The following is a 25,781-nucleotide window of genomic DNA, read 5'->3' on the forward strand; positions in this document are numbered from 1 at the left end:
CCACCTACCTTCATACACACATTAATTATGGCAGACGCAAGCAATTTAGCAGCAAAGATGGATGTTGACGAGGCTGCGATTGATGAAGGCTTGTACTCTCGTCAACTGTAGGTGTTGGTGTCATCCTGTGTGGCTCGCATCACTCATCTGCGATCCTACGTGATTCCGCAGCTACGTTCTAGGGCATGAAGGTCAGTCATATTGTTAATAAATAACTCATGTTATCTGAGTAATGTGCGCAGCTATGAAGAAGATGGCTGCCTCCAATGTTCTGATCGTCGGTTTGCAAGGCCTTGGGGCTGAGATCGGTAATCCTTTGCACCAACAAACACGTTTTATTCTCATATATTCTACAGCCAAGAATGTTTGTCTGGCGGGAGTCAAGTCTGTCACGCTGTATGACCCAGAACCAGTCACCATGCAGGATCTCAGCTCACAAGTGCGTGCTTAGCCATCACACTGCCACAAGACGTGTCGTTGAGTCATTGTTCACAGTACTTCCTTCGCGAAGAAGATATCGGAAAGCCGCGTGCAGCAGCCACCCTGCCTCGCTTAGCCGAACTGAATGCTTATGTCCCCGTCCGGAATCTCGGAGGAGATGCTGGACAGGGAATTTCAGTTGATTTGATACGGCCCTTCCAAGTAAGCTTCATCCACCTCAGCCAGATTATGGCGTTGAATTTCTCCAGGCTGTTGTCTTGTGTGGCGTCTCTCTCGAGAAACAACTTGAGATCAACGACTGGACGCACCAGAATAGTATTCACTTTATCTCAGCAGAGACCCGTGGCCTTTTTGGGTAGGTGACGGCCGCATCCCCCTTTATCAATGTTATTGATCGTAGTCAGCTCCGTCTTCAACGACTTTGGTCCTAAATTCACATGTGTGGATCCTACTGGCGAGCAACCTCTCACAGGGATGATCGTGTCAGTGGATAAAGTGAGGCTTCTCGACTATAACCATGATGTTCGTATTCATATAATTACACAGGACAGGGAAGGGTTGGTAACGTGCCTCGACGAGTCGCGACACGGCCTTGAAGATGGCGATTTTGTCACGTTCACTGAAGTGCAGGGCATGACTGAGCTGAATGGTTGTAAACCTCGAAAAGTAACAGTCAAAGGTCCATACACGTTTACTATCGGTGATACCTCTGATCTGGGAGAGTATGTTCGAGGTGGCATCTTTACCCAAGTGAAAATGCCCAAAATCCTCGAGTTTGTAAGTTATACTACACCTTCATCAAATTACAATTCACTTCTCTCTCTCTAGAATTCCTTGCGAGAGTCACTGGCAGCTCCAGAGTTCTTTATGACAGACTTCGCCAAGTTCGACAGGCCTGCTACACTCCATGCAGGATTCCAAGCTTTGCCCCAATTCCAGGCGCAACATCAGCGTTTACCTCGACCCCGAAATGCAAAAGATGCTGCTTCCCTCGTGGCTTTGGCGAAGAAAATAGATGCCGATGCCGATGAGAAGATTATCACAGAGCTGGCATACCAAGCGACCGGTGACTTACCGCCCATCTCAGCTGTAATTGGTGGCTTCGTGGCACAGGAAGTGCTGAAAGCGTGCTCCGCAAAGTTCCATCCTATGCTCCAGCAGCTATATTTCGATTCATTGGAGTCGTTGCCATCCCTACTGCCGAGTGAGCAAGATTGTCAACCACTTGGCAGCCGGTACGATGGACAGATTGCGGTGTTTGGCAAGTCTTTCCAGGATAAGCTTGCCAATCATCGTCAGTTCCTCGTCGGTGCGGGAGCAATTGGGTGTGAGATGTTAAAGAACTGGAGCATGATGGGTCTCGCTACTGGGGTCGACGGTAGGATTCATGTCACTGACCTAGACACCATCGAAAAGAGTAACCTGAACCGTCAATTCCTCTTCCGCGCTAAGGATCTCGGGAAATTTAAATCTGAAGTTGCAGCAGCGGCGGTTGCAGACATGAATCCAGCTCTGAAGGGCCACATTCTCTGTAGACAAGATCCTGTTGGTCAGGCGACAGAAAGTGCGACACTCTCATCTTTTGTATTGTCCCTATCTAATTTCTCCCGAGATGTCTTCGATGACGACTTCTTTGCCGGACTCGATGGTGTCACAAATGCATTGGATAACGTCGCTGCACGTAAGGCTTCCTCTTATTTCCTGTGAATTTTGTCTGACACGCACTCGTTGTAGGTGTGTACATGGATCAGCGTTGCATCTTGTACGAAAAGCCACTACTAGAATCCGGTACCATGGGCACGAAAGGCAATACCCAAGTTGTGATTCCCCATCTTACCGAGTCATACTCGTCTTCGCAAGATCCCCCAGAGAAGCAGACGTTATCTTGCACAGTTAAAAACTTCCCGAATGCCATTACACACACGATTGAGGTACGCCTTTAAGTTGACTATTTTCAACTGGCCCGGCCTCATAACAATACAGTGGGCTCGGCAAGAGTTTGATGCAATGTTTGTTAAGCCTGTGGAATCTGTCAATCAATATCTCTCGGAGCCCAACTACCTTGAGAACTCCCTCAAATACTCGGGCCAATCGCACGACCACATATCACAGATCGTTTCGTACTTGGTTACCAACAAGCCTTTGACTTTCGAGGAGTGCATTGTCTGGGCTCGTCTGCAGTTTGAGGAGAAGTTCAACAACGCGATCCGGCAGCTTCTCCACAGCCTTCCGAAAGATCATGTCACCAGTACAGGCCAGCCGTTCTGGAGTGGACCGAAGAGGGCACCAGACCCACTTGTGTTCAACTCTTCAGATGTATGTCAACCAGCACATTGCTAGATCTTGACCCACTGATTATTTTCCTCAGCCCACGCATCTCTCTTTCATCATTGCCGCAGCCAATCTCCATGCCTTTAATTATGGCCTCCGAGGAGAGAGCGATCCTGCAGTCTTCAAGAAGGTTGCGGACTCCGTGATTGTTCCCGAGTTCTCTCCAAGGAGTGGAGTACAGATTCAGATCACGGAAAGCGACCCTGTCAATCAGTCATCTTCTGGTGCGTTGACTTAGTTTAACACTATCGCTTGCAGAGCATGATTCCTCTTAGATCCTGACAACATTTCCGACTTAGTCAAGAAGCTGCCGCCTCCTTCGTCACTTGCTGGATACCGTCTCACTCCTGTCGAGTTTGAGAAGGATGATGATACTAACCACCACATCGATCTCATCACCGCTGCGTCAAACCTCCGTGCGATGAACTATAACATCACCGTCGCCGATCGTCATTCCACGAAACAGATAGCAGGCAAAATCATACCTGCCATCGCCACCACCACTGCGCTCGTTGTTGGTTTGGTTTGTTTGGAGCTTTACAAGGCAAGACGCCTGTTATCCTCATTGGACGGTTGTGCTGACGTGTACGTTTTGTAGATCATAGATGGGAAGAACAAGTTAGAGGACTACAAGAACGGTTTTGTCAATCTCGCTCTCCCTTTCTTCGGATTCTCGGAGCCTATAGCTGCCAAGAAGAACAAATTCGAAAATACTGAGTGGACTCTCTGGGACCGGTTGGAGTTCAAGAACGACCCGACGCTCAAGGAGTTTATCACTTGGTTCAAGACCAACCACAACTTAGACGTTAGCATGGTCAGCCAGGGCGTGAGCATGCTCTGGAGTTCATTTACCGACAAGAAGAAGGTTTGTGATCGGTGGAATAGCCTCGCGGTAGTTACTCACGTGAATATTTTAGAGCGCCGACAGGATGCCTATGAAGTTCAGCAAGCTGGTAGAGCACGTCAGTAAGAAGCCTATCCCGCCACACACCAAGCACCTCTTGGTCGAAGTCATGCTCATGGACGAGGAGATGGAAGACGTCGAAGTATGTTACAAGAGCCATTGTTTTGGGCGTCATTACTGATGATATTTTATAGGTGCCTTTCATCCTCATCAAGATCTGAAAGCAGTGAAGAAGTCCCGTGTACTACATAGACCAACAAATATTGTATCAATTGTCTGAATGAATGAAGATTTCCTGAACGTTGAACACGGTTGTGCACTGTCATTCGGGAACATACTAGATGATAGCATTCAAAGCGAAGTATTGGAGGCGTACGTATACAGTACCAGTACGTACGGCATGTGCACTTCACGCTTGACTGTTGAATGCTACGAAAGGGGGGCGCATAACTAGTTACCTACAGAAATGGATGAAGGTGAAAAAGAAAAGCTAAAAGCTAAACTAGCCACCAAGGGGGGATAACGGATAATGAGATAGGGTGAAAGGGAGCTACAATAGTAGCAAGGGAGGACGGATGGGGGAATGAGAGAATAGCAAATGTTTTTGTATCGTTAATGATTTTCTGCATGTTTTTGAGTGCTTTCGTTATGCGTACTGAATGAGAGAAACGTAGCAAAAGAAACACCAAAGGCGAAGGCAGGAAAAAAAATAAAGTCGTGAAAGGTTATTATTAGTTGGGGAGCATGAGGATACCAGAATGATAAGTGGATACATCAATGAAACAGTGAACTGAAGGTCGCGAATGTTCAATCGATGAACGCGGTATGGCAGAGATAGTCCGAGGATATCGTCGGTCTTCTAACCAACTTCAGTCAGTGAGAAGAGCGAGTGCAGATGCGCATAAATAAGAATATACGCGATCGAAATGATGAAGATCAAGATTGAACAGGCGATTTGTCCCCGAGACAGGATGGATATGTCTTGAAAGCGTGGGGACCGTGTTTGTATAGGACAGTGCCAGTGACAAAGAGAAAAGGATCCAGTATTGACAACCGCGAAAGGATAGACATAGAGAGCGAAATTATGGCGCAGCACGTAGGCGGTGCCGGCAGAGTCGATTGCAGTAGTGTTGAAAGCTCGGAAACAGAAGAAATTGATATCTATGATGCGCGAGAGCATCTGGTTCATAAACACATCTTCAAGCACGAATCCAGGACGGCTGGTAATTGATAGGTGGATGAGGACCAAAGAGGACTCTAGGGGCAGCGAATCCATATGGTTCAGCAGACGACCAATGTGCCCTCGGCTGAGAGGCGTAACCTGTCCCATCGAATGACATACGGACATGGCCGCACGGGTAGTCAAAGCCGACGTGGTAAGACGAATTAGGCGCGGAAAATGCATCAGCGGTACAATACGGCTGCGAGGGCGGTTGAACGATAACAGATTGCGGGTAATAGTAATCGTTCGAAGGAGCTGGTTTGGAATATGAGGCACTAGAATAATCCGGGGGCGGCTTGGCAGGCACATAAGCGATGGCAGAGGCCCAACACACCGCCGGTGGTTGAACTGGCATGTACAGCGCAGGACGATCACCCACACGGCGGAGAGGCTCATCAGCTGCTGGGCTCCATTTGGACGGAGGAGGGAGCGCAGTCCCATTGTGGCTGGTCACGGACTCACGAAGCTCCCTCCGCTCACCGTCAGCCCTCGAAGCTGATTCTGCGGTGCGTCGGCTCATAGAACTCCCGTTGCTCACGCGGCGCCTTGGTAAATACTCTTCCCGAAGTGGCCCATCCTCATCGAGATCAATGTCATAGGCTTCGTGGGACGCTTCGACACGTGTCTCTGGCCCGTTGAGCTTCTCCTTACTCCTCTGCTCGAAGCTAAGGAAGACGGGCTCTGAACTGGGGTGTGAGAGAGGTGCTTCCATGATCTCCTCAATGATTCTCCGAACGATCGATTGAGGATTCGAGGAGGGACGAGAAATCGGTTGGGCGTGTGAAGGGGGTGAAAGTGAGACATGATACGAGAACATGTGGCCCAGCCACTGACGCCAACTAACAGGCGAGATTGTAAGGTCATGGGAGAGAATGTCCAGGGCAAGGGACTCGAGCTTGTTTAGCGAATGGACAGGAAGTTTGCAGATAGTGTGCCTAACGGGAAGAAACAAATTATTATTAGGATTGAACACGGACCGCGGGTGAGTGATGGCTTACCATGTCTTATTGGAGAAGGTATGGTCATCAAGCCACTTGTTCGCCAGCATACATCCAAGGACGATGAGCCTGAACGTGGCATTGGCCTCCAATGTTTTCCCGTCAATTCCGCCAGTAGTATCAAGGAGTTCCGCTCTAAATCTCCGCTCTTTTACCTGCTCCAACCCTAAAGGGACCCCACCAAAGTATACTGGTAAGCGAGCGATGTACCACAACGCGAGTAACACGGCAGATGGTTGTAGAAGTGTTGACATTAGAAGAGAGTGAACTGCAGCAGACAAATGCATTGGAGCTGTGGGCGCTGGCTGGCCGCTCATCGAAGGACTGTAGGGGTTCCGTCAACATTGCTCAAAAATTTCAGCTAGAAATATGAACGTACGTGTAGCGAGAAACTGCAGCTGGAAGAACAATCGAATTATTGCAAACTTTCCAAATATATGATACGATCCAGTCCGCCATGGGTTCCGCAAACATCTTATACTTCGTGGATGCTGACGGCGCCGAATCGCCAACAGAAGCGTCAGGCTCTTGCTTGACCGGGTCTCCGTACTGATAGTCGGAGACATTGTAGGACTGGAGTCCATACTGATACAAACTCTCTTGCCTGAGTGCTATAGGGCCGGTGACATCGGAAGTGGCGACTACACGATCCACGTAGTCTGCGAAAGGAGTCATGGGACCGATAGGACTAGAGCCTAAGTCACCATTAATCATTTCCTCAGAATCGTCCTCCAAGACAGGTGCGAACGCGTTATCAACCTGAGGCCACACGTAGTCCTGAGTAGAAGAACCACCCGGACTATCGTAACCCTCAGTACTCCAGACAGGTGCATAAGCAGACTGTCTATGCTCGACATGGATTGGCTGGTCGATGTCACCTGGCGAAGGGTTCACAGCACATTTTTGAAAGGCATTCAGGGGCGGAAGACATGCCTCCGCATGATTTCCTTTAATGACTTGCACGTCAGCCGTGCTAGTCAACCCTCGATGAAAACCCTGTTCCCTTTTCACTTCCGAAGTGGAGCGCACGTCATCCTCCCAAATGCGGCGGGTCTTAGTCCTCCTCCAAGAGGGTAGGGAGTTAATCCACTGATCACGACTGCCAAACGACGGCGGTGGGCCCGTCGGAGAGACAGGTAAGGTGTGCTTCAGATTGTGAAAGACGGAAGAATGAGACTTTGAAGCGTCTTCAGTTTTGGAGTACTTATGGACCTGGTGTGCCGGTGGCTGGGAAGGGACTGGGACTGGCATCTGCAGATGGAGAAGGACACAGAGAAGGCCGCTCGATGCACTATAGAGCGCAACAGCGAACGACTCCGATATCTAGTGGTGACGACCCTGCGAAAGGATCGAAGAGGAGGCGAAAGTCGTAAGGGTGGGTCGTAAGCGGATCGAGGCTTCAAGAGAGAAATGGAAGGCGATGAGTGGCAAACGCGCAGCAAAGGCGTGCCTTTTAGTATGCTCTGGCAAGAGATGAGCTAGGTCGATATCAGAGCATCAAAGACCAGATTACTTACCTTGTACCGTCTACGACTAGGAACCGAAGCTGAAACCGATACTCGAATCGATCGTAACGAAGCCGACGCTGTCGAAGACGATGAGCCGAAACGAGAACGGTACCGAGAACTTAGTTGGCAAGAATGTGACCGACTGCGAAGTCGATCCACAGCCAAAATCGTGGTTGAATGAACCTGAAGAACCCAAAAATTCTTATACAGAAAATTCATGCAGTGCTTATGTCACATTTTCACACGATATGATTTGGTTCCGCTTTGCGGAGCGCAGCGCCGCGCAGTCATGGAATGACAATTACATGAAATTTCACAATGGGGCTGCGACGCCGTCATTGACTCATGCTATGACCCACGCCATCGCCCTAAGCCAGGCTCATCTCGTCCTAGGTTGCCCGCCGCGTGTTGACGTATGCGTACGTCTCTGCCGACATTAATCTCTGTCATGGCACGCCACCCAGGCTTACCCGTCTGCTAGTGTAATTAGAAACGTGGATGACTCACAAGTATTGATCCATAATCGTTTGTGAAATCTGAACACGAGGTCACCTTTTCTACGTTCACGCTATTTTAGAACGCCACCATCGCTATCGAATCATTTCCCCCAAAGGTCAACTGAGGGCCAATGGCTTTCGAATCCGCTTCCCTGCCCATGTGAATAAGCCTCAATTAGCCACTGATTCAGGAACCCCACCACTCCGACACTGTCCGACACCCAGTTTAGGATTACTTTGTTTCCCTGATTCTTCACTGACTTGCATCATGGCCCAAACATGATGGCAGCACTGCAGCTGACCGGCGCGGGCCGATTAGGTTGTGCTCCTGATCTTGGACATGTTATAAGTAAGCCATCGATAAGGGTACCAAGACCGAGGTAAGACAGCTCCTGGTGATAAGGTCACTCAATGGTACGATACGGCAGTGATACGGCCTACTGATCTGATGGAGCTGCCAACTTGGCGCCCGAGAGACTTTTGCAAGTCGTTGGTTGGGTCATCGTTACGTGTCAAATGTGTGTTAGGTCACGTGGTACTATCCGGTGAAGAACGACTGTAGTCCGTGACAATACTACTTAGTCGTGTTCTTTCAACCATCAACATGAGCGGCATGATGTTTGCAGCGCCGCCTTCATACTCTGTTGGCGAACAAGATGGTGCAAACACTGCATCGCAGCTGGGACTGGACTCCATAACCCTCGGACAACTCAAAGCCATGGTCACATGCGCGCCAAAGCCAAAGGCATGTTTCCGGCTCTGCTTGTCATTTCTCGTATTCATGAGGTATATCTTATATATAGCAATCATTTTACGACTTTCGCTACGATGACGAAGACACGGTCATGAATGAGATCGATGAATTCTACTCGTACGTAGAGATGCCGCAAGTCGCGGAAAACCTAAAAGCATGGAAAGGCTCGTTTCCCGGAGGTGTGCAGTGTTGTCCATTACACTATCGGAATGAGAGATAATCTTCGCGTATGTAGAGTGGACGAGCCCCGATACGACTCCCGTACAGCGAAAGGCACACGTCGAGGTACTCCTCGAAAGTCTTGAACACAGGGACGCAGAGATCCGATTTACGAATGCCCGTCGACTCTTTTACGTCCTGCAAGGTCCCGTTCCCATCTGCGACGAAACGACGAATACTCATACGTTCCTAACGTAGGTACCTTTGCCGAGACAACGTCTCCAGAGCATCAGTTGCATTGGATCTACGAGAACTGCAAGGTTGTACGAAGCGCCAATGGGTTAAGCACAATCGTCGAATCCATGAAAATTGCCAGTCAGAAACATGATCTACTTTGGTATGCATATACTCAGTACGTAGTCCGTTATCTGACGTTTACACGGCAGCTCGCTCTCAGATGCGGATACGGCACACTTCCAGATCACCCCTACTGAAAAGGCTGACTTCCTTGAAGAGGTCACAACCGAAATTTCGGTTTATCTCGGCATGATGTATCACCTCATCGAAATATTCAAGGAGCGTGATGACTTTGCAGATGAACTCAGTACGTGCTGCAATGGGAAGGCGTCAGCCAGGCTAATTGTGATGGGTAGTGAGCATGGACCCACCGTTGCCGGTGTACTTGTTTAATGTGGTCTCCGCACTGAGGGACAAAAGCGCTAAGGGATACCCGATTAAGAAGGTTTGAACACTGCAGCAGTTCTGCCGCATTGCGAAGCTGAAATGCGATTAGCTACTCCTCGTGCTTTGGAAGACACTTCTCGCGTGTTGTGGTGGCATCAGGGAGCTTGCACGTGTGAAGAGGTTAGCCCGGGAACTTGCCAACCTTCCCTCTGTGCCAGACGAAGGTTAGTCATTTTTCATTCATCAAACCGTATTTTACACGAATATCACAGCTGTAGCCGTCAAATGCACCCCATTTGACATTGAAACGTTCCGACAGGAGACGTCGGTGAAATATCCGACGTTCACGCCGCCTCCAGTCCCACCTACGCAACAAGAGATCCAGACAAAGCCCACGCCCTCCATCTCCACTTCCAAATTAGCACAGGCATATTCTCCCATTCCTGTCCGCCATCACTACCATCACGATGACGCAGACTCGCAGCACTCCGGTCTCCCCGGTGCGCTGAATCATCAGCCTTTCCAATCACATGCTCCCAGTCAGGGATACCGTCCGGGTCCTCAGCCTGCAACACCTGCACCGACCCCGCCTCCTTCTCCCAAGCCTAAGAAACAGCAATATCAGACAGACCAAAATCGGCCATTCTTGTTTCCCTTCTCGCGGAAAAGCAGATTCGGCGCTAACAATGATCGCCTCGTGCCCTTTGCCATCGATGAGGCGGACAAGCTGTATAATCGGCATATGTACGTGAGTCTCTCGCTCTGGCAAATGTGGAAAACGAGAGAAGAGTGTATGACTGCCGAGAGCGGGCTCGACTGTATGCCTGGATCTGAGGGGGATGCTGAACCACTTGTAATCACAAGCGAGGTATGCTGCCTCATTGCTAATTTGGATAGTCGTTGCTGAGAAGTCTATTTCAGGATCTTGAGAGTGCGGAGCCACTGGCAGATATTGCACTGCTGGATGCAAAGATCGCGGAAGCCATTTCAGTCACAGGAGGTACCGCTTCCCCTGCCCAAGAGCGCAAGGCGAGGGAAAGAAAGGAAGATTTCATGCGCCTGAAGAGGGTGGAAACCATCTACGTAAGTCTGCTCAGCGTCATATCGCCACTGGCTAACCTGCGTTAGAGCGCCGTGTTGCCCGTTCTATCAGGATGGGTATTGGTTTTGCTGAAACTTCTTTTGGCGACTGTATCGGCTGGGACTGGGCAACAACAGGTTCCACAGTCTTCAACATCATCGGTCTTCCCTCCCGGTGTTGCATCCCGTGTGTACCTTCATGATTCATTTTCACGCACATTGGTCATAATTTTATGTTGATTAGCACCTGAGCAACCTCCCGCCCCACCGCCGACACTCGACGATCTCGATGTCACCCGGCATCGCGAGATTACGTCCAAAGCTGTCTCAGCTATCTTGTTACTGACGCTAAAATGGTTTAAAGCCTCCCGTGGGTACTTCCCTGTGACGTGCGTTGACGCATGTCTGATGCATATATTTAAGATGTGATGAAGTTCCATCATCTCGGCCAGCTTTTATTGGACACGAATTGCTTGCTGTTGATTTTGAAGATGTTTGGTCTGCAGGAAGTTTCGTCATCTGTCGTGTCGAAAGCCGATTCTCCCGATCACAAGTGAGTGAGACGGGATCTGCGAGTATGAATACTAATCTGGGGCATCACCCAGCTTCTTCCGGTATTGCCAGATACATCACGCAAAGATCGCTCCACGTCCGCAAGATGACAAACCTCGTACTGGCGCCCACGTTGTGCTACAGACCAAAATTCTTCCGAATGGCCAGAAACACGAAGAAGAAGTCGAAATGCTGACTGAGTTCTCATGGCGCAACTTCTTTTCCACAATCAATTTTGCCAAGATTATGCAGAAGTTGTCCAAGAACCGGTCGCATCGCATATGGATGCTTGTGCAATACAAGAGCTCAGTGAGTGTGCTCCTCTTTGGGCCATCATTGGCTATTCACAAGCCTTGTTAAGGCGGTGTTGAAACGCGTGCTGCGAGTTTCACATCCTTTGCTTCAACTCCATGTTCTGAAACTCATCAAGAGTCAAGTACCCTTTTGTGGAAGAAAATGGCGGCAGTGTATGTGTGATGACTCCAGGAGTAGGCGTTTACACTTACCCCTTATTAGCGAACATGAAGGTGATCACATCGATCTACTTGAACTGTCGACCAGATCTGCGTGATGAGTGGCTAACTGGCACCGAGGTTGATGATATCTCAGACGCTCAGGTGTGTTTCTTTTGAGTCTCATTATTAGTGTCATATGCCGATGTACTTTCAGTCACAAGAACAAGCGCTGCGTCACCTCGTCAAGTATTGTATGCCTTTTTCCCGCATTGTTATGTAATATACTCACTGCGACCTACTCCTTAGACAACAACAAACGTTACGGACCTCAGGCTGCAAGCCAGCAATCCCAGGCACATCGGCGTTCTGTCAGTATTTCTCACAACATGGAAGGCCTGCCTCCAGGGTTAGACCTCGGAAACATTATCCGACCACTTGGCACCCCCAACGTCGTCGAAGCTGATGTCTTCCCTCCTCCGCGCTCCCAAGCACCAGATCCATCCATATTCCTTCCGTACACTACTGAAGATCTCGCGTTTGAGGAGGAATACGAGGAGTACTTGTCTGACCTCGGCTGGTCTGACGAACAATCTGGCCCGCCATTTGGAACAATCACGTCGGGCGGGAACGCATGGCAGCGACTCCCAGAACTCGTCTCTAGTATCGCTGACAACATTAGCGACAGCGAGAGTGTGGTGTCAATCGGTGATTTGGGTGATGAATCCAGACTGGACGTTGGCCGGGATGACATCCCAGATGAGAACCTGAATGATTGGGAGGTAAGCCGACGCCTGATGTTCGGAACGAGTTGCGTCTCATTCAAGTTTTATGTCAGCATATGAGCCCCAAGACTATGGCTGCGCTGCCTAAATCACCGGCAGGTAATCGTCGATCGAGTACTGGAGGGGGACTTCGCCCCGTTTTGCCATTCGGTCTTGATGATGAGAACCCCATTGACTTGGAGGAGGATGAACCTGAGCTTGGTCCTATGCCTCGCGAGAACAATGGTCCTTTCGCTTCTGGCGGTGGTGTTGATGAAGTCGAGTATGCTTATGGGTAAGTTGTACCACAGCTTCGTTGCAATCATGTCAAGCTCACAATTATTAGTGTGTAACGTGTAAGCATGAGCTAGCTCATCGACTGTTGGGTGTGCATTGGTCGTTTGATATTGCAAAAACTATCATTTTGTTTTTCCTTGATAGGAGGGCTGGCGTTTGCCAAGTACATAGTCTAGTCAATCTACTTATATCATTTGTCACTGAGCCATCGCGGCGTTATAATACCTGAGCCTGAGCTTCTGGTTCAATCGATATCCTGACAGACACGCGAAAGCAGATCTATAGCGGGGTCCTGCAGGGTAGGAAGCAAACACTCTTTTACATAACCACTTCAAAGCGGTCTACATCGCATTCTTGGCGCAACAACTGTCGGTGGCCCGCATTCGCACAATGTTCGTCGATGAGACCAGCCTCGCACACAAGATTATACGCGGATTTGATAACTGATCCTGCTACTTCAGTAGGAACTGTAGCACAACATGTATTGACGAAGGAGAGCGTCACAGTATCTATCCATTGATCCACAACTTCCTGCAGAGTAAAAATGAAAACTGAACCACACTCCTTGAACTAAAGATATGTAGACTTCGTCCTAGCCACTGCCCATGGGCTGCCTACTTCATAGAAATCCATAGGGTATCTCCCGCCTTTGGCCCTGTCACGTCCCGCTTTCTCCTCATTCATCCACCCTTTGGCCTGCCCCACCGCAACCGCTGTTTCATACGGGCTGAGGAGCGGTTTATCAAAGGCGTACCCCCAGTCTATCGACAACCGCGGACATGATGTTTGAACGAATGTCGATATATACGGGTTAAACAGCGCAAGCTTCGCAGGTGAGAGTTCAGAAAGTAGGATAGGGATATAAGGAATGTTTGTCTTCGAGGTAGAGAGCTGGTGGGTGATCGCCTGCATCTGTTTGAAACTGCCCTGGCGCCCTAAAGTGCCGAGAATGATGCCCCATATCGGACTTTGATCAGTAGGGGCAACGATCCCCTGAGAATCTGATGTCTGAGAAAAAGCTGTGATGCTTTTGCGGGCCTTTTGAACTGCATCATCTCGAACCGTCCGCATTTCTTCGTGGTTGTACAGCTCTCTCGTTAATTTCTTGGAGTAGGGGTCATATCGGAAAGCAGGTACGGAGGGATTCGCGATCATAATGGACTCTAGGTGAAATCGACCATCTCCGAGATATCTGAGGTACGATGAGACCCTTGATGGATGAACAAAGTTGGTACCTTACATCAGAGCGTCTATGTCGCCAAGCAGGGGGGCAGTGCACCCTAGTATTTCACCAGGAGACAAGGGTTTAGACCTTGGTATTGTGGTGTCATAAACGCCAGTCCAGAGGCGATGACCAGATGACGACTTTGAGACATCTCCCAGTGATGATTCTGGTTCTGCACTGAGCAGTAGTCCATGAGATGATGTTTCAGCGTCAGAATGCGGTGATGTCAGATCTTCCTTCAACCTTTGTAGAGCTGCTACAAATTGGATTGTCGAGACCAGCGCAAACCTTGTCAGCTGTACGGAAGCTGGAGGTTCCGCTCCTCCTTCACTCGAAGGACCTTCGATTTGGAGATGGCGAGTCTTACCCACTTTCTGACCGGCAGGTATTCGTGCGATATCTTCTTCATGTTCGAGCAACTGCTTGTGGAACGTTTGTCGGTCGTTCGGGAAGTTTAACCGGATCGTCTCTGCCAAATGAGAAGAGTCGATTCCAATCTCGACAAAGATATACAAGGTCTTGATCGTGGTTTGATCGATGGGCACTACAGTCAAATGAGGAATATAACTTGAAAACGGCGGTGCATGAACTCACCAAGGCAGCTGTGACCATAATGGACTAGCATGTCGCATCCCAATGCGACTGCAGTGTAATCATCTACGCAGCATGCACCATACGTGACATCGCCCATGATCACAGTCAATGCATCGGTGAAACTACGACATCCAAGATCAGCTTAGCATGCAACTCTGCAAATCAACATCCATCACCTGCGCACCACTCTATGATGTCTGCTATTGCGCAGGCAAACATCTGCAGGCCCTCGGGCATCTGCAGGGCGACCGTTTTTGCTTTGTTCTTGCGGGCATGATGTACTGTTTTGTGGATTTCAAAGGAGTAATTCGCAGGAAGCTGCTTGATCGCCTGGTTTAGCAGAGCATCCGATAATATCTCATCGGGTATTTGATTGGCGATTGTTGCTGGCGAACCAGTTTTGGGTGGTGCTGCAGATTTTGAGCCAACGAAACGCTTTCGCGGTTTTGCAGCGGTGTTCGTCTTCTTGGATTGAGATTGTTCTGCCATTATTGAGCGGACGGATGACAGCAGTAATATGTGATTCGGGCACCGGTCCAGTTGATGAAGCTGTAGTACCGTTTTTGTCCTGATCTCCGAAGAACACCCCACGTGAACCACGTGTGGGGTGGTTGTTCCACGATCACTAACTTTAGAGTGCACTTGCGTGGAGTGTTTACTCTGGCTCAGTGCTGCCGCTACTTTCGTTCAGATACGTTTCTTTGACCGTCGTCACTTCGGAACTACTTGATTCTGCAATATTTTGGCTTTCGCTGCACCATGTCGGGAGGGGTAGGAGATAGTGATGAACAATGTGCTATGCGGGGTTCTTGTGGAACGAAGGGGTGGTTTGGGCAACAACTCCCGTGCCCGTATGATGGACCTCCAGTTGAAGTACGTTTCACAGTGTAGTATGATTATAGCTCTGCTCACCACTACTTTAGCCCCAGGACAGCAAAGCCAGGGATTTGCTTGTTTCCGTTTGTGGTGCCCAATTCGTAGAAGGGCCTACTTGCTGCACTTCTGGTCAAGTCGAGACCCTGCGCGACAGTTTAGCGCAAGCCGAACTCCTCATTTCATCATGCCCTGCATGCCGAAACAATTTCCGTTCCTTCTTCTGCTCATTTACTTGTTCACCACACCAGGGAACATTCCTGAACATTACTGAGACACAGAAATCCAGTTCGGGAGAGACGGCTGTGAAGACAGTCGATTTCTTTGTCGGCGAACAATTTGCCTCGGGTTTCTTCGATAGCTGCAAGAACGTCCAAGTGGGCGCTACCAACGGATACGCTATGGACCTCATCGGGGGAGGTGCTAAGACGTATTCTGAATTCCTCAAGTTCCTAGGAGACGTGAAGGACCTTGGAAGTCCATTCCAGATAAACTATCCCTCCACCGTACCCCTTGATTTCACTGCGCTAGATCCTACACCACGGAATTGCGCTGACAATGACCTAGAAAGTCGCTGCACTTGCATTGACTGCCCCACGGTCTGCCCTGCACTTCCTTACGAGCCTCCACAGATTGATGGTCCAACGTGCCAATTCGGCACGATTTCATGCCTCTCATTCGTACTCATCCTCGCATACTCCCTCTGCGCCGTGGCCTTTGTATTTGGTTATGTCCTTCAGGCCACTATAAGGAAGCGAAGAGAGAAAAGATACGAGAGAATGGCGTTATCAGTGGACACCGCGTCCATCCTTTCCCCCAGATTACACACACGCGGTCTTGTTGGTTCGGTCTCACTTCCGCAAGGTGACGCAAGCGACTCCCTCGGAGCTCAATCAACAGAATCTAGACGGCTCGGTCGTGGTGTCTCCCTCCTAGACCCCTATTGAAGCGTCTCAGCCACGCCAATATCGCCTCAACACAATCCTCCGTCGCGTTTTCTATCGTTTAGGCCTTGCTGCAGCATCCTCGCCATTCTTGACATTTTCGCTCGTGTTTACCGTCATGGGCCTGCTCAACTTGGGCTGGCAAAGGTTCGATATCGAGACTGATCCAGTTCGGCTATGGGTCGCTCCTGATTCAGAAAGCAAACTACAAAAAGAATACTTCGACGAACACTTTGGTCCTTTCTACCGACCACAGCAAATATTCGTCACTGCGGTCTCAGACCCCCCTATCACCATCGAACCGATTGCATTCACAGATATTCGTGCATCTTCGCAAGGTCCTGTCCTCAGTTACGATCATCTGCGATACTGGATGGATGTAGAGAGTGATATACGCGCTCTCCGATCTTCCCCCAATGGCTACAGTCTCACAGATGTGTGTTTCAAGCCTGCCGGGCCACAAGGAGCATGTGTCGTTCAGTCTGTTGGTGCATGGTTTGGTAATGATCTCAGTGATTACGACGAGGAGTCTTGGAAGAATCGATTGATTCAATGTGCAAACTCTCCTGTGGATTGCCTTCCAGATTTCCAACAACCTCTTGGCCCACAATATGTCTTGGGCGGCGTGCCGGAGGATATGCCAAAGCGCAGTTCATACCTTGACGCGAAGGCCCTCGTTGTCACTTATGTGGTGTCAAATTCACTTGACGAGGCCGAACTTGCGAAAGTTGTCGAATGGGAGCAAACTCTGAGGGCATATCTCCTTGAACTCAGCGAACGAATCCCCTACGAGGCGGGCATGAATATCGCATTCTCAACTGGCGTCTCTTTAGAGGAAGAAATCAGCAGGAGTACCAATACTGACGTCAGGATTGTCGTCCTGTCGTATATTGCGATGTTCCTTTACGTATCGCTGACTCTGGGCAGTGGATCAGCAGCAAGAGAGGAAGAAGGTGTACTGTCATCCCTCTCCTTATGGGCTCGCAACTTCCCTAAGCTATTCCAACGGTCAAGCATTACTTCCTCTTCAATTTCGGTTGACTCCCGCACAACACCACACATTTTACCGAGACTACCTCGTCATCTCTTCGTCGGCTCGAAATTCACTTTAGGCTTGCTTGGGATCGGACTTGTCATTTTATCCGTCTCATCTTCAGTCGGTTTCTTCTCGCTCGTTGGTGTCAAGACGACCCTCATCATTGCCGAAGTCATTCCTTTCCTTGTACTCGCCGTCGGTGTCGACAATGTGTTCATTCTCGTTCACGAGCTTGATAGGCAAAATCTCCTCCATGGGCCTAACGCTTCGGCAATTGCTCCAGGAGGAGGATACCCGGCACTTCGTTCCCCTACCCCCCACCGTTCACCTTTTGAATCATCCCATGAAGAATCTGTCGATACCGCCTCGGTACCCTTATATCTATCTGCAGAGGAAAGGGTTGCGCGGACGTTGGCAAAGATGGGTCCGTCAATTTTGTTGAGCTCTGTGACAGAAACAGTTGCTTTTGGCCTCGGTGCCTTGGTGCCTATGCCAGCTGTACGCAACTTTGCGCTATATGCTGCTGGTAGCGTCCTCTTGAACGCGTTACTCCAAGTCACTGTCTTTGTCAGCGCGCTCACTATTGATCTGAAGCGCGTAGAGGTGAGTGGTCATCAATCCACATCCACGGAATGCATTTAGACCAATACCTTATGCAGGCAAGCCGAGTTGACTGTTTCCCGTGCATCAGATGGCCTTCTCGCATCGCTCTGCTTGATGCTCCTATGAACGCAAGTGGACTGGGCAGGGTCGCTCGCTTCATCCGACGCCACTATGCTCCTTTCCTCCTCCAGCCAGTTGTCAAGGGTGCTGTACTCCTTACTTTTGCTGGATTCTTTGTCCTCTCCGTAATATCGATGCAGCATATTCCGCTAGGACTTGGTTCGTGATTTGATATCAAGTTAGGCTTCGCTGTGCTAATCATTTGACAGACCAAAGGTTGGCTCTTCCCTCGGATTCATACCTCAATGACTACTTCAACCACCTCGACGTGTACTTGGACGTTGGGCCTCCAGTTTATTTCGTATCTCACGACCTTGACGTGACCAAGCGGCCTGGTCAACAAGAGCTCTGTGGTCGCTTCACAACTTGTGATGACTTCTCTGTCGCCAATGTTCTAGAGGCTGAACGGAAGAGACCTGAGTCATCATTTATCTCACAGCCGACTGCGTCATGGATAGATGACTTTTTCAAATGGCTTGATCCTGCCATGGAGACGTGCTGTCGTGTACGCAAGAGAGATCCTGCGAGGTTCTGCGCGCCGAGGGATTCAGACCGGTTATGCCAACCGTGCCTATACGACAAGGAACCTGCGTGGAACATTACCATGGTCGGATTGCCTGAGGGAGAGGAGTTCATGCGGTATCTGAGACAGTGGTTAATCTCGCCCACAGACGAAACCTGCCCCTTGGCAGGCAAGGCGTCATTCGGCACCGCACTCTCGCTTGACGAAACTGGCATTGCCGCATCTCATTTCCGCACATCGCATTCGCCTCTTCGATCCCAAGAGGACTTTATCAATTCCATGGCAGCGGCGCGCCACATAGCAGCTAAGATTTCAGAGCTCACCGGGTCACAGGTTTTCCCTTATTCGTTGCATTACGTTTTCTTCGACCAATATGCCCACATCGTCGCCATCACGCAGGAGATTCTCGGGCTTGGATTGGCTGCCGTGCTAGTGGTCACAGCGCTACTGCTAGGCTCATGGCGCACAGGGACAATCGTGACGGGTGTCGTCGCGCTGACAGTAATGACTGTCATGGGCGTCATGGCAGTATGGGGCATTAGCTTGAATGCTATCAGTCTGGTAAACCTGGTTATTTCAATCGGGATTGCAGTGGAATTTTGCGCTCATGTGGCAAGGGCCTTCATGAGTGCTGGTTCTGGTTTACCAGCTGATCATCCTGCCGGACAGAAAGAGCGGGATGAGAGGATGTGGACCGCCCTTGTTGACGTCGGGCCCTCAGTGAGTATCCCTCCTTCTCGATGCTGCGCCATAACAAACATTTTTCAGGTTCTGTCTGGTATCACATTTACCAAACTGATCGGCATGTCTGTCCTTGCACTCACCCGATCCAAGCTGTTGGAAGTAAGCCTTCAAATCATTCATGCAACTGCGCAAAGGTCTCATGCACCCCACAGATATACTACTTCCGCATGTGGCTTACTCTCATTGTTTCTGGGGCTTTACATGGTTTAGTACTTCTGCCTGTCGTGCTCAGCCTTGCTGGAGGACCAGGGTTTGCTCAGCAAGAAGCCGATGAAGAATGGATGTCAAATGCCATCAGGAATGATTATGAGTATGCGTAAGTGACAAGCTTCAGTTTGGACGCTACTGTTAACATGATCTATTGCAGACCTTTCCTTGCTGATGACGATTCCATGGCCAGTGATTAGAGTACGGAACACCAGTTCATTGCGGTACTGTAAAACACGAACAGTAACCCTTCATAATTACGACGGCAAGCTGAGATACCAGAGTATATAGATTGTTTTTATACCGGAGATCTGGACCTGCTGTCTCTGATGTCATCACGACTGTAACTCCTCCTTGCGCGGCTAAGAGACCTTGAACGAGTTCTGCTACGGCTGTACCGCGAATAAGAGGAGTAGGATGCGGAACGAGAGCGAGACCTAGAAGGAGTGCGTGAACGAGAGCGACTGGAGCGCACCGAGTAGCTCCTGGAGCGGGTTCGACCCCTGCGTCCATACCCAGTCCCTCCACGCTCGTAACTTGGAGACCTCCGTCTGAGTGGCAAGCGATCCCCACGCCTGATAGGCGAGCGGGAACGTGATCGAGAAGGACGGTACGTGTCCCGGGCGGGAGGTCCACGACGCCCGAAACCTCTGCCTCCTCGAAAGGCTTCATTGAAACGAGAAGGTTCATAAGCTCTCCTACGAAACACTGGTGAACGGGAGCGAGAACGCGACCGAGACGGTGAGCGCCTTTCACGGCCGTTGCGTGGAGGACGCGGGCGAGAACGAGTACGAGTACGGATTGGGAGATCAGATAACTCGACTTTCACGATCAAACCATCTAGTTGACCGCCGTTCATGTGTGACGCGGCTTTCTGGGCGGATGCTGCATCTACGAACTCCAGGGCAGCCTTTCCTCGATTCTGACCGGCTATAATACAGATTAATAAAATATGAAAGAACCATGACTATCGAGAATCTTACATTTCAAGAAGAGTGGAAGGTCGACCTTCACGATTTCTCCATAGAATGCGAAAATGGTCTGTAGATGCGCTTGCACGACGTTGCGAGACAAACCGTTGACGACAACCACTTTGCACTTCTTGTCATCGTTTCCCCCATTCTCCATGTCTACATCGGCATCTTGCAAGGGCTTTGGGGATGTGGACCGTCCTCTGGTCGACATGGTTGAGCTTACTCCCCAATTTTTTGAACTTCCAAGGGAAATCGAATGTGACTCATCACACGTTGTCACAGTGTCACGACATGAAATTCAAGCCGTAGCGGTATGCCGTGCATGAACAGTACTAAGTATGTACACCACATCGTTTCAAGCAACTGGTGTTGTGCGCTCAGCACTGCGAAAAAGTGACGGTCTGTCTGATGCTGGCAAAAACTGTCGCCGCATTGTCTGATCATGAGATCTTTTCACAACTCGATCAGTCAAACAACATTGAGAAGTGTCCGAGGAAATCTACGTTAACCACGCAGCTACTCAGTCCTCGCCTTCTTACGGCGCGAGCCTGCACTGCGACTCCCCTTTTCTACATCATGGGACCGCCTGGAATGTCTCTTCAGTAAGTCCTGACGAACGAAGGTCTGCCCGCAAACTTCGCAATGATAGGGTCTCACGCCAGTATGGCTTGCCTCGTGACGTTTGCATTCATTCTTGCGGAGGAACCGCTGTGAGCTATCAGCAATCAGTGATGGTCAGTGATCGCCAGAGACAGCAAAAATAATACAAACCACATGGAACAGCCAAATGGCCGTTGATCGACGTGGGCCCCGACGTGTACGATGATATGATCTCGGCGCTTGTTCCTCTGGCCACACCCGACGACATAGCATCGGAATTCATCTATAAGCTCTCCACGGTCGGTCAACTTGCCCGCGAAATGCATTAACCATCCTCGGTCAATCTGTTGTGCAGAATGGCGTGCCCTATAACGCTGAGCTCTGAAGGTCAGCTCGGTCAGCTCTATTCCCGTGTGTGCGTTAAGAATCGGCGATGGATATTGATCGTTACAGATGATGTGATCCGGATCGGGTTTGATCTGCCTTGGGGAGAATACTCTGTCGGACGAAGAGAACGAGAGGTTTTCGTAGCTAGAAAGAACGTATAATCCTTCTTGTTTTGGGGAGAAGACATGCAAAACAGATCCGTCTGGCAAATTATCCATCTTCATTATCGGAGACGCCCTAGCTCTCTTCTGCAGAGCGCACTGCTCGAAAGACGGCTGCTCGCTGTACGTAACTGTCATGGACTCCGGCTGATCAGGTTCCTGTGTTGCAGAGGTGGACAAGATGGTAACAATATCGTGAATTATGCCTGGCGACGGACAGTCCTGGGATAGTGGGCGGGGCGTCGATTCTCCCATTGCTCCCAGGGTGGAGGGAACTGGATATTGAATGCTCAATGGAGAGGAGCAACAGAACGTGGCATTGCGAGGGGAGAGGTAAGGTGACATAGCTGACGCCGACGACCGTCCCATGGTGTCTAAAGGATCGACACCTACGCTGGGCTGCTTCGTGAACAGTGCGAGGTTGTACATATTCACGTCAGGAATAAGACCGATGTTGGAAGGTGAGCAAGAGAGAACGCCATCCGCGAGATGATAAGGCAGGGAGAATGCCCGAGCTTCCTCATTGTCAGAGGCAAACCGAGTGGAAGCCAAGGAAGCTGAGGACGATGACGAGGAGTACCCAAGGTCAGGCAAAGAGGTGTCGCTGAACATGGCTAGGGAGTTTTGAGAATCGCTTAAGCGAGTGAGGTGTTTGGCGGTACGATCTGTTAGTTGGTATGCTGTGCCCGCAGGAGTTGAATGATGCAAGGCGCTACTGATATCGTCCGCCTGGATATACGAGACACCTTGTGGCTCATCGTACGAGTGGATCGCCTCGCCAACTATATCACTAGAATCCAACTCGTAGTGAATGCCAAGCCCAGCGAGGAGGAAACGAGAAGGTGATTTTAGGAACCCATTAGACTGGAACTCGGGGGTCAACTCGTTACGACGCTCGCGATATATGTATCGCGTGTTTGAAGGAGAAAGGAGTGTGGGGGTAGTCATTTGATGTAATCGCAGCGCCAGCGTCGCGGTATTATCAGAGGTCGTGTGAATAGTTGTTCTCGGAGCGTAGCTACGTGTAGCGTCGCGTATATGTCTCATGATAAGTGATTAAATATGATTAGAATAGAATAGACTGTGAAAGAGCGAGGGTCGTAATTTTTTTGTACTCGAGCGAGCTGGCGGGAAGCTCGAGCAAAGAAACGACTTTCAAGTTCGAAATGGAAACGTCGATCCTTGTATTTACACCTGTTTGGCAAGAGCTTCTACTGTACTGCCATTTTGAGAATTCAACGTCAGATGCTGAAGCCCCGTTTTCAAGTATTAGCGAGACATGCTGGCCTTCGTGCTCAGGGTCTTGCGACAATCAATACCTCGAGATTGTTACGGAGGGCTACTACAGCACTGCTTCTAGGAGGCACATCTGCTGTCGTTGCCGCTTATTTTCTCTTGCCTGACATCTCCCGCGGCGCACCAACTTGTGACAGCATACCCCTCAGCCCGTCTCACTTCACGCCAGCGAAACTCGTTTCGTCCACTTATGCATCAAGTGGAACAATAATGTTGACTGTCGCGGTACCTCCCGAACTTTTGCCCAATGAAAGCGATCTCTTCGCACCTATCTGGTCCGTCTTCATCAAAGACGATGACATACAAGTGGAACGACCTTACACTCCACTCGATGGGGTAGACAAGGACGGAAATATGAGGTTTTGGATCAAAAAGTATCAGCATGGCGAAGTCAGTCGGTGGTTGCACTCGAAAAAGGTCGGGGAGACCATCGAAATTCGAGGCCCTCTCAAAACCTGGTCTTGGAAGGATGATGCTTGGGACGAGATTGTTTTGGTGAGAAAACAAGAATTTCTACTAGATTACCTCTGTCTTGATGATTTTGACGTTCCAGATATCCGGTGGCACTGGTATTACTCCATTCTACCAGCTGCTGCGTACCGTATTCTCCAGCAGTCCATCCTTCCATGGCCGAATCACCCTGTTACATTCATCAAGAAGTCCCTCAGAACTACCTCCACGTGAGGTCCTCAATCCTCTATTAAAACTCGCGCAGCATAATCCCGACAGGCTGAGACTCAAGTTGTTCGTCGACTCGCTTGACGAAAGCAATGGTCAACGCTTTACAGATCTAGAGATGCACCATGGTCGTATTGGGAAAGATTCGATACGTCGTGCCCTCTATTCCGCCTCTCGTCTTTCTTGGTGGCGCGGCTTATTCTCGCGAGATAGCGAGGACAGTGACCGAAAGATACTATTTTTGGTTTGTGGTCCACAGCAGTTAGTCCCCGCTTACTTTCTCTATTCTGATGTTACTCATCGATGCGTCGCAGAATGGTCGAGGCTATCGCAGGACCTTATGGTCGAAACTATTCACAAGGGCCAATAGGCGGAGTACTGCAATCATTGGGTTACAAGTCACACCAGGTGTGGAAATTATAGATATTCCATCTATATAATTCAGCTACACTTCAACTCCATTTACCCGGCACTATGGCGGTCTCGTTCCCTTGCGAGCTTGTGATCTTAATCTAATGTGTCATGGGTCGCTATAGCTTGACGATCAATGTCACCCTACATCTTTAGCATTTGTTTTATGGACTTTGGGAGGGACTAATCAGAGCGCAGACTGATTCGGTGTTTCAGGTCACTTTCGTCTGTTTTTACGAGTTGTTGGCTACTGAGATAAACCCTTGTTGCTCTAGGAGGTGACACTATAATGTCTCCCCTTGCCGGTCATTTGACGAGCATTGACGCGCTCCACGCATCGCTCTGATATGCGGATAAGGCAACCCATCCCTGTCCGAACCCCTATATATACGTTGTTCGGCCTTCTCAAAATTACTCACGCGATGGTCCTAAGAACTGTGCCTCGGTGACCCGTAGCACATACGTCAAATTCAACAGCGACACGAAAGGTTGCAAAGACTCGTCACTTGGCATTGAGCTGTTCATAAGTGTCGACCCGAGAAACTAACCAGCACTTTTGAGGAAACATCTCGTCAACATTAAAGAGAAGCAAGTGCGTATGCACTTGTTTCTGATTCGTTGACTTGCATTCTAGATGGAGGATGCAAACAGCACGCTCTGTGATGACATGTGTTTGACTGTGACCATCCGTGTGCAAGGGTGGATCCATGAATCTACTGTGCGGCTTTTGTGCTCAGCCCATGATATCGCTAGTAGTGATGAAGATCCTGCAGTGAGTTCTTTGGCTTACCTCTCTCGTACATTCATATTAATGTTGTAGCAAAAATAGACCGGAAGTTAGGCCAGAAGAAGATCACTAAAAAACAACAACCATCGATGGTTTCCGAGACGACCCTGTACAATTGGAAGAACAAGGAAGTCGGACTTCCTGTGTGGGCGTACAGCCATGTCCGAATCGTGTTTCCTGTGGCTTCTCATTTCTGCTGTGAGCTGGCATTATAGATGCACCAGATCAATCGCCGATTATCAATCAGGAGTATCTTGCTGTGCGAATTGGTGTCATCAGCTGTGGTGGGATTTTGCGTGTTTTCCATCAGAGCTGTGTTGCATCTGGGATGGGAGATGTGAGTTATCTATTTGCTGCGTGAGGACTCCTTCTATCTTTCGGTTCTGACTTTTCTTGTGTCATGCTGACAGGTTGTGGTTTTGGTAGTAGACCTAGTATGAGCTATTGCACTGCTCCTCAGCCTGCCGGATCAGCGAGGCGGAGAGTGTCGATGCTCATTGAGGATTATTGAAATGGCACATCGCACCTAGACATGTGTGAGATCGACGAACTACATGATTTCACCGAAGGAGCTCCTGAACTGATGCAAGTGTGGCAAGAAAGAATGATATTGGAAACAAGAATCCAACAACACGAACAGCTTTTCGAACTTTTCCATGTTCAAACATCACACGCGTGAGACGATGCTGTACTTACAGATCCGGTAATTCGATCGGGGACTACCGCTTTCTAATTGATTTTGTATGACGATACCTTACTTCGGTCAATCAAGGCAGGGACGGATATCATCCTCGTGGTGCTGATAAAAGCGCTGGATGGTGGCATATCTAGCACGAATCCCATCGGTTTACATCCACCAAGTTCGCCACTCGCTCACACCCATCCGTCGAGTATGGTTATAATCTCAAATGATCCCAGTTGGTGGTCAGTCATCAATTCCAACCGTTATTACAGCTATGTTGCAGGTTCGTGGAG

At 49.6% G+C, this 25,781-nt stretch overlaps 8 protein-coding genes across 8 annotated transcripts; 4 read left to right on the plus strand and 4 right to left on the minus strand.

The window, feature by feature from the left end:
• Positions 1-27: 27 nt before the first annotated feature.
• Positions 28-4,386, plus strand: EDB91DRAFT_1286481 (uncharacterized protein; the record flags this gene model as incomplete). Its single annotated transcript, XM_041324803.1, has 17 exons — positions 28-107; positions 172-191; positions 231-308; positions 357-439; positions 496-642; positions 690-796; positions 846-936; positions 988-1,218; positions 1,270-2,005; positions 2,054-2,122; positions 2,176-2,372; positions 2,425-2,757; positions 2,810-2,996; positions 3,048-3,316; positions 3,371-3,637; positions 3,690-3,818; positions 3,871-4,386. 17 exons carry the CDS (start codon positions 28-30, stop codon positions 3,895-3,897), a joined length of 3,051 nt encoding a protein of 1,016 aa, XP_041183127.1. The 3' UTR covers positions 3,898-4,386.
• Positions 4,382-7,293, minus strand: EDB91DRAFT_417717 (uncharacterized protein). The gene is made up of 3 exons (XM_041327204.1): positions 6,276-7,293; positions 5,897-6,220; positions 4,382-5,833 (listed from the first exon to the last, which is right to left on the minus strand). The coding sequence occupies exons 1-3, from the start codon at positions 7,145-7,147 to the stop codon at positions 4,876-4,878; spliced, it is 2,154 nt and encodes a 717-aa protein (XP_041183128.1). The 5' UTR covers positions 7,148-7,293; the 3' UTR covers positions 4,382-4,875.
• Positions 7,294-8,137: 844 nt separating this feature from the next.
• On the plus strand, positions 8,138-12,645 carry EDB91DRAFT_1286485 (uncharacterized protein; the record flags this gene model as incomplete). Its single annotated transcript, XM_041324804.1, has 18 exons — positions 8,138-8,646; positions 8,705-8,834; positions 8,891-9,019; positions 9,073-9,211; positions 9,261-9,418; positions 9,468-9,556; positions 9,608-9,722; positions 9,771-10,366; positions 10,420-10,581; positions 10,627-10,765; positions 10,823-10,948; positions 11,002-11,131; positions 11,184-11,439; positions 11,492-11,597; positions 11,647-11,747; positions 11,800-11,836; positions 11,892-12,364; positions 12,421-12,645. The coding sequence occupies exons 1-18, from the start codon at positions 8,506-8,508 to the stop codon at positions 12,643-12,645; spliced, it is 3,252 nt and encodes a 1,083-aa protein (XP_041183129.1). The 5' UTR covers positions 8,138-8,505.
• A 419-nt stretch (positions 12,646-13,064) lies between these two features.
• Positions 13,065-15,044, minus strand: EDB91DRAFT_1099894 (putative diphthamide synthesis protein-domain-containing protein). The gene is made up of 4 exons (XM_041317160.1): positions 14,647-15,044; positions 14,463-14,584; positions 13,884-14,412; positions 13,065-13,835 (listed from the first exon to the last, which is right to left on the minus strand). Exons 1-4 carry the CDS (start codon positions 14,949-14,951, stop codon positions 13,214-13,216), a joined length of 1,578 nt encoding a protein of 525 aa, XP_041183130.1. The 5' UTR covers positions 14,952-15,044; the 3' UTR covers positions 13,065-13,213.
• Positions 15,045-15,221: 177 nt separating this feature from the next.
• On the plus strand, positions 15,222-19,625 carry EDB91DRAFT_1077499 (patched family-domain-containing protein; the record flags this gene model as incomplete). The annotated part of the gene is made up of 7 exons (XM_041314937.1): positions 15,222-15,335; positions 15,386-16,199; positions 16,345-17,918; positions 17,975-18,197; positions 18,248-19,281; positions 19,330-19,404; positions 19,458-19,625. The coding sequence occupies 7 exons, from the start codon at positions 15,222-15,224 to the stop codon at positions 19,623-19,625; spliced, it is 4,002 nt and encodes a 1,333-aa protein (XP_041183131.1).
• Positions 19,626-19,810: 185 nt separating this feature from the next.
• Positions 19,811-20,697, minus strand: EDB91DRAFT_1043152 (uncharacterized protein; the record flags this gene model as incomplete). The annotated part of the gene is made up of 2 exons (XM_041313043.1): positions 19,811-20,442; positions 20,496-20,697. The coding sequence occupies 2 exons, from the start codon at positions 20,695-20,697 to the stop codon at positions 19,811-19,813; spliced, it is 834 nt and encodes a 277-aa protein (XP_041183132.1).
• A 72-nt stretch (positions 20,698-20,769) lies between these two features.
• Positions 20,770-22,759, minus strand: EDB91DRAFT_1215221 (uncharacterized protein). The gene is made up of 2 exons (XM_041320813.1): positions 21,258-22,759; positions 20,770-21,201 (listed from the first exon to the last, which is right to left on the minus strand). The coding sequence occupies exons 1-2, from the start codon at positions 22,679-22,681 to the stop codon at positions 21,003-21,005; spliced, it is 1,623 nt and encodes a 540-aa protein (XP_041183133.1). The 5' UTR covers positions 22,682-22,759; the 3' UTR covers positions 20,770-21,002.
• A 120-nt stretch (positions 22,760-22,879) lies between these two features.
• EDB91DRAFT_1286495 (uncharacterized protein) lies at positions 22,880-24,467 on the plus strand (the record flags this gene model as incomplete). The annotated part of the gene is made up of 3 exons (XM_041324805.1): positions 22,880-23,425; positions 23,484-23,869; positions 23,923-24,467. 3 exons carry the CDS (start codon positions 22,880-22,882, stop codon positions 24,029-24,031), a joined length of 1,041 nt encoding a protein of 346 aa, XP_041183134.1. The 3' UTR covers positions 24,032-24,467.
• Between the last annotated feature and the right edge of the window lie 1,314 nt (positions 24,468-25,781).

Source organism: Suillus paluster (genome assembly GCF_016628075.1).
Source record: "Suillus paluster strain FC165 chromosome Unknown EDB91scaffold_3, whole genome shotgun sequence".
NCBI classification, from domain to species: domain Eukaryota; kingdom Fungi; phylum Basidiomycota; class Agaricomycetes; order Boletales; family Suillaceae; genus Suillus; species Suillus paluster.